At 47.8% G+C, this 6,584-nt stretch overlaps 1 protein-coding gene across 1 annotated transcript in view; it reads left to right on the top strand.

The window, feature by feature from the left end:
• The first annotated feature begins 4,141 nt into the window (after nt 1-4,141).
• The window catches only part of LOC130116089 (zona pellucida-like domain-containing protein 1), a 6,814-nt gene continuing 4,371 nt past the window's right edge, over nt 4,142-6,584 (top strand). The window contains exons 1-5 of the mRNA XM_056284026.1: nt 4,142-4,247; nt 5,236-5,456; nt 5,689-5,870; nt 6,281-6,353; nt 6,481-6,578. Coding sequence (XP_056140001.1) covers nt 4,142-4,247; nt 5,236-5,456; nt 5,689-5,870; nt 6,281-6,353; nt 6,481-6,578 — 680 coding nt within the window. The remainder of the gene's footprint in view (nt 4,248-5,235; nt 5,457-5,688; nt 5,871-6,280; nt 6,354-6,480; nt 6,579-6,584) is intronic.

Here is a 6,584-nt window from a genome sequence, read left to right as displayed (position 1 = left end):
ATATATATATATATATATATATATATATATATATATATATATATGAGGATTTGGTTACAGACATAAACGAAGAGTCGTCCTGTCGTTTCCCCATCTCAGCTGGGAATTTTTTCCAGGGCTTTTGTCTCAACAAAAGACCTTCTCAAAGACTTCTGCAGAAGTCTTCCAGGTCGAGCAGCCCAGCAGTGTTGCACATGCTTGCTGATGTGCTCCCACTGAAATGAAATGTTCCTGACTAAAATCTTCAGAGCACTAATTAATACAAACAGTACAAACACACGGTCCTGCGTATGTTTCACCTCGATATTCAGTAATTCGCCCGATTGTGGGCGCTCTTAGGGAGTGGAGCAAAAACAAAATAAAAAAGGAGGCTTATGGCTTTTGAAAACATTACTCGGTCAGGATCACGTCCCAGCTGAGCCTCTGACGAGGGCTCCGCTTTGCCGTCTGCGTTGTTGGCAACCGGCGCTTCAAATTACGCCCCAACTCTCACGGGTCCGGCGATGCTGCACAGATTATCTGATTTAGTTGTCTGCTTGTTGGGTCTGGATGTTTCAGCCTGATCAGATAGAGATGTTTTAATCAGGCCTATCTAACCTGTGGCAGCTGGCCAGAGCTGTTTAAAGGCCCCTAAGCGCACAGCCGACAGGGACCGGTTTTCCATAACGCTCCGAAGATGGCCGTCATGGGGGGAATGAACGTTGTCATGAGTAACAGAGATTAATTGCATTGATTTGTATGACAGTGTAGCAGTTAGGGGGGGTGGGGGACAATGTTTAATTGAAAAATGTGGAACTTTTCTACCGGCTTCTGCATCTGAAATATTGACGTGCATGGGACATTAACAGAGAGTTCAAGAAATACAAGGTAAGAGGAAAGGGAAGAATTGTACTTGCTAGAAATTGAAAGTGAAAAAAGATTGTATGAACAGGACTGGGCTTCATAAACACTCTTCGCATTATTTTTTTTTTTCCTGACTGTAAAATCCACGGGTAACCGACGGAGAGTATAAATCTTCTGAGTCAAGACAACACATGGTGCGATAGACGTTGACCATGAAAAACTGTTATCAAGCACCAAATAAACACACACACACACGCCACATGTCTGTTCCTCCCAGAGTAAGTTCAGTTCTCCAGGTAGTCGCGTGACTGAGAAGTGGCGCACATGGCCCCTATGTTGACCAAGTAGGTCATTTGCTGGGTGGGAGTTGTAAAATAAGCTAGATGGTAATGGGTTCACCATATGTATCCCTTTCATTCGTTGCGGCCATCTGATCCTGTTTGCGGTGAATGACACCGGTCCGCGTGTTCGAGCTTCATATTTGATTTCAGCCCTGCCGCACTGGACGAAACATATGTGGGCAATGAACGGCAGGGCCCTCTAAGCGGGGGAGTTTCTCAGGCTCGGTGGCCAGTGGTGGCTTAGAGGTGCAGCCAGGGAGAGACGGCGACACGTGACTCAGGAGGGCATGCAGGATGTCGGCGAAGTGACGCACTGGATGTATTTGTTAAGGAAGTCCACCTGCGGCTGACGGCAAACAACAATGACAGCAAAGGAAACCAACACAGAGGGCACAATAAGTGCTGATACACGTGCACACGCACACACACACACACACACCATACACTGTGTATATGGTGTGTGTGTGTTTATTGACAGCTAGTGATTGCTTATGGCATGAAACAGGCTGGTACTGTCTCATAAAGAATTTACTTGACTCACTGGATTATTTTGCTCCTTATTTGTTGAGCACTTTCCCTACCGTTGAGTGTTTCTTTATACAAAGTTTTTTATATATATATATATATATATATATATATATATATACTCATATATTTTCGTAATGTGTGTGTGTGTGTGTGGTGTTAGTGTAGATAGCGGGACCGAAAACTAAAGCATTTATGATCCTAATTCTTGTTGGAGGTGGTAGGTATTGTCTCAGAGAGTACGGGGAAAATCCCAGACAAAATTATGCATAATTATGCATAAATATGCATTTTTCTAAAAATGGCTAAAAACCACTTTTCTCGGCATTTCAGATGATTCTGAGCATTTGGGGGGAGGGAGTTGGAGTGGGGGGGGGGAGGTTTAGGGGCAGGGGGAAGGCGGTTAGCTGGCAGGATGAAGAGGAGCGAGATTTAGACGGGTGGATCACCAAACCGCTACATTGTAGCGGGGGTTCTTCTAGTATATATATAAAACTGTGTTCCCAGATTACTTAAGCCCGCCTGCCCAGACGCCAGTGCTGAGCTCTGCAGCCAGCTCTGCTCTGCTCTGCTCGCTGTCATCTGTTGCCTTATTTTACTTTAACCACAGTGACCAATGTGTGCATCCACACATGGATCACTGCACCCATGCACTTTCATACACTACTGACCCCCCGACTCCCACACCTCATTGTACTATTTAGTTGCTTTTCTTTAGTAAAATTCTGTTCGGTATTGTTAAATCCGTTTGCATCTCCCTTCTTTGTTGTGGCCTGTGAGCCAGCCGTGACAAACTGACAGCTGATGACTGCTGATAGCATGAAACAGGCTTGTACTGTCTCATAAAGAATTTACTTGACTAACTGGATTATGTATACATATATATATACATCTATATATATACACACACACATATATACCATTTACACAGTGTATAGTGTGTGTGTGTGTACATGAAGTTGTGCACATCAGGTGCAATTCAGTGCAAGAAATCTTAGCAGTGCTTTGCATGTTCTTGCTGAATGTGCAAAATAATGTTTCTGTGAATTGTGCATAGGTGGATGGATGGATGGATGGATGACAACCGAATAACAGATACGGTTCTAAAAGTTCAATATTAAGACAATATAAAAAACGAAGAACGAAAAACAGAAAATTGCTCAGGTTTACTGTTCTTTTCGGTCGCCTATTTCTCGTATTATTTCTTGCATAGCAATTTATCTTTTAGAGCAGTCTGTATTTTTAAGACCCTTGAACAAAGGAAAAACAAAAAGAACGACACTTAAAAAAGACACGTCCCTTGTCAACTTTTAATTATTAGCTCAAAAGTCAAAGCAATTAGAAGTAAATGTGCAGAAAAATGAGAAAATCTTACACTTAGCGCAGCACATTAATGCACCTCAAAAGAGACTCAGATGTCGTTGAGGAAAATACAAAAAAAGAGAAAGTGTTACCCAGAAGCGAAGCAACAAAAGAAATGAGAAACTCTTAAACCCCAAATTGATTCTTTAATGTACGACGTATCACACGCCGTAGAGTGCCTTTTCTGCAAGCGATGCCCCGTGCATAACAATCACCTACACAACTGCTCCGCGTCAACTGAGTTTCAGGCTCATGTGAACGAAGGCCCAAGTTCACCCGCCGTATCAGCCGATGACAGCCTAATTCCCGAACCGGGCCCCCCGGCAAAGGACCCCCATTTGTTTCGGCTGACAGACGGAGATCAAATCGAGGAGAGATGAGTGGAAATCCTCAGAGTGCGCTCAAGTTTCTGGGCGCCGTCAAAAGACTGGCCCTGGCCATTCACCTCAGACAGAGTTTCCCATGTTTGGTGGCACGGTGGGGGTTTTGTTCGAATAATAAGTCGCACAAACACACACACACACACAACTTTTTGGGCTCTCGACCCTACCGACACCACTTTACAGGACACAATACCGGGCTCACCTGGCCTCACACAGCAGGGTAGGACATATTCTTGACATTACTGATAGCAGATAACGGAGGAAACGAAGAAGGTGGAAACTGGAGGGTGTAGGAAGGGGGGCAAAGCGGTATGGGGGAGAGAGGGGCGTCAAGGTAACACGGGCTTGGGCGCCCGCAAGTCCCCTTTGCAAACCACCTCGGCTTAAAAGGAGACGGGTCACAGAGGCCTCGGGCCGACATGAGGGACGGAGGCGGATGGGAGCAGAGGGAGCAGGACTGGAAGGATTAGGGACCATCTGTAGACCTGCTTGGGGTTCGGACAGCCAGGGCTTTTAAAAAGTCTGGAAAAAGAGAAGAGGGAAGAAGCTAGACAGCGAGGGGGAGCCATTTTGAGCGTCTTATTTTGAAATTAGCAGCTTTAATCTCGTCCCACACCAAAGGAATACTCTCGATGCAATGCTGACCTTCTGAAGATGACAGTGTGTAAACTTCCCTCAGGCGCTGGGATGAAGCCAACCCTCATAATCTTCTTGCTGATGAGTAAAACCGCGTCAGTCCTTGCACAGTTTAATGGCTACAACTGTGATGCTAATTACCACAGCAGGTTCCCTGGTGAGAACATTCAACATCCGTTGTGAGACCTACCACTGTGTTATTTCTACTGTAAACTCTGCCTCCAGACTAGTTCTCTCTGTCCATTTCTGTCTTATTATCTGCATAGGGTTCTCCCCCCCCCCCTTTTGACATCTAAGCACCAGCCAAAACTCCGTTTTTCTGTTTATTCTCATTTATTCTTACTTGTGTGGGAAGACGCCAGCGCGAATTCACATTTGCAGCGGCCTCACCCAGCACCGTCCATGCAGCGTCTTTGTCCACGTCTGCGTCTACATCTTTGTCTTCGTTTGTTGGCCGGGAGAGCCGGCGCTGCAAGAGCTGGGTATGCCGCGCTGTGGGCCCAGGGACCGCGGCCTTGCCCGGAGCGCCACCCGAGGAGGTAACACCGAGGGCGGTCTGACGAGACGCGTAAACTGGGGCAGGCTAAGCTAACTGCTAGCCCGTGCAGACCGGCAGTTCCGTTCACACCGAGGGCGGTCTGGGGCGGTGTGTCGAGGGTGTCTGGCTGGGAGAGCTGGCGCTGGATGGGCTGGGAGGGCTCGGCCTGCTGCGTCCGGTTGCCGCGGGGACCACGGCCCCTGCCTGGAGCTGCGCCCGAGGAGGGAACACGGAGGGCGGTCTGACAGGCTAATCGGGCAGGCTAGGCTAACTGCTAGCCCATGCAGACCGGCGGTTCCGACAGTCTCTCCTCCGTGGACAGTCATATTTATTTATATATTGGTTTGGATATGTGTGTTAGTTTGAACATGTGTGTTCTTATAGTTCTTAAATGTGTTCTGGTCTGTGTGCTACACTGCTGTGGGCTGGGAGGGGGATGGGGGGGCGACGCCATTTTGTTTCACTTCATGTGTGCAAGTACATGAGGTGAAATGACAAATAATAAAGTGCTCCTGATTATTTATTTTTTTTTATTAAACTCTCCGGTCACAACTCTGTTCCCCCCCCCTCGCCCCCCCCCCCTCTCTCTCCCGTTCTGTACCCCCAGCCGAGCGGGACATCAGTGTGTACTGTGGCGTTCAGACCGTCACCTTGAAGATCAACTTCTGCCCGGTGCTGTTTTCCGGCTACACGGACGCAGACCTGGCGCTCAACGGTCGCCATGGCGATGCCCACTGCCGGGGCTTTATCAACAACAACACGTTCCCCACGGCGGTGCTGTTCAGCATCAGTCTCAGTACGCTGGAGGCATGCGGGAACAGCTTGGTGGTGAGCCACACACACACACACACACACACACACACACACACACACACACACACACACACACACACACACACACACACACACACACACACAGACACACACACACACACATTATTGATGTGGTGCTGATGTATTCAGCAAGCGATTGCAGCCTGTCTAGGTCTGTGCACACGGTGACGCCGGGCGATGGAACAGAGATTTTGACGAGATGTTTTTCCCCCCCCCCCCGCTGCAGGTCACCGCGGCCTATGGCGCCAACGCCTACGGGAATATGTCTCTGGTGCAGATTGGGAACATCTCGGGCTACATAGACACCCCTGACCCTCCAACCATAATCAGCTACCTGCCTGGTCTGCTGTATAAATTCAGCTGCAGCTACCCGCTGGAGTACCTGGTCAATAACTCACAGCTGGCGTCGTAAGTCTCTGCCAGAAAACCCATCAACCCCCCCGAGGAGACGCCGACCTTTCTAACAATCCGCACGGCGAACCCGTTCACGCGCACTTGAGGTGAACTGTAAACAGACTTGTCTGTTTATCTGACGCCTCGCCGTGATTGTGAAGCTAGGCCGAGGAAGGGTTACGAAATCTCCCTTCAAGTTTAGATGAAAACTTGACATCGTGCCACATTTGTTGGAGTGACCCAAGTCAGATAATAACGGCGAGGCCTGTTTGTATAGGGATCACGCTATTCTTTTTGGTAAACCAAAAGTTCAAGCTTTCCCAAGTTGACGTTTGTATGCAAGACACTGCACGAAAAAAAATGAACGAATGAAAATAAACCTGTGAAATAAATGAAAAATGACCAACGTCAACTTTCTTTTGCAGATCCTCTGCTGCGATATCTGTCAAGGACAGCAACGGTTCGTTCGTGAGCACACTGAGTATGCTCCTGTACAATGTGAGAGCGCTTTGTATTCAGTTCATGAAGTCACTTTATCTATTTATTTATTTATTTTTGGGGTGACCAAAATACCAGTGACAACTGACGCATGCACCAGTGCTGATATAAACCCTTCTCTGTACAGGACTCAACATACTATCAGCCTCTCTCCATTCCCATGGCCGGGCTGGCCTTAAAGACTCGAGTGTTTGCTGCTGTCAAAGCCACAAACCTGGACAAACGGTACGT

This window comes from Lampris incognitus, chromosome 7 (assembly GCF_029633865.1).
Source record: "Lampris incognitus isolate fLamInc1 chromosome 7, fLamInc1.hap2, whole genome shotgun sequence".
NCBI lineage: Eukaryota > Metazoa > Chordata > Actinopteri > Lampriformes > Lampridae > Lampris > Lampris incognitus.
Note: the sequence above shows the minus strand (reverse complement) of the source record. Positions and strands in the feature narration are given on the sequence as shown.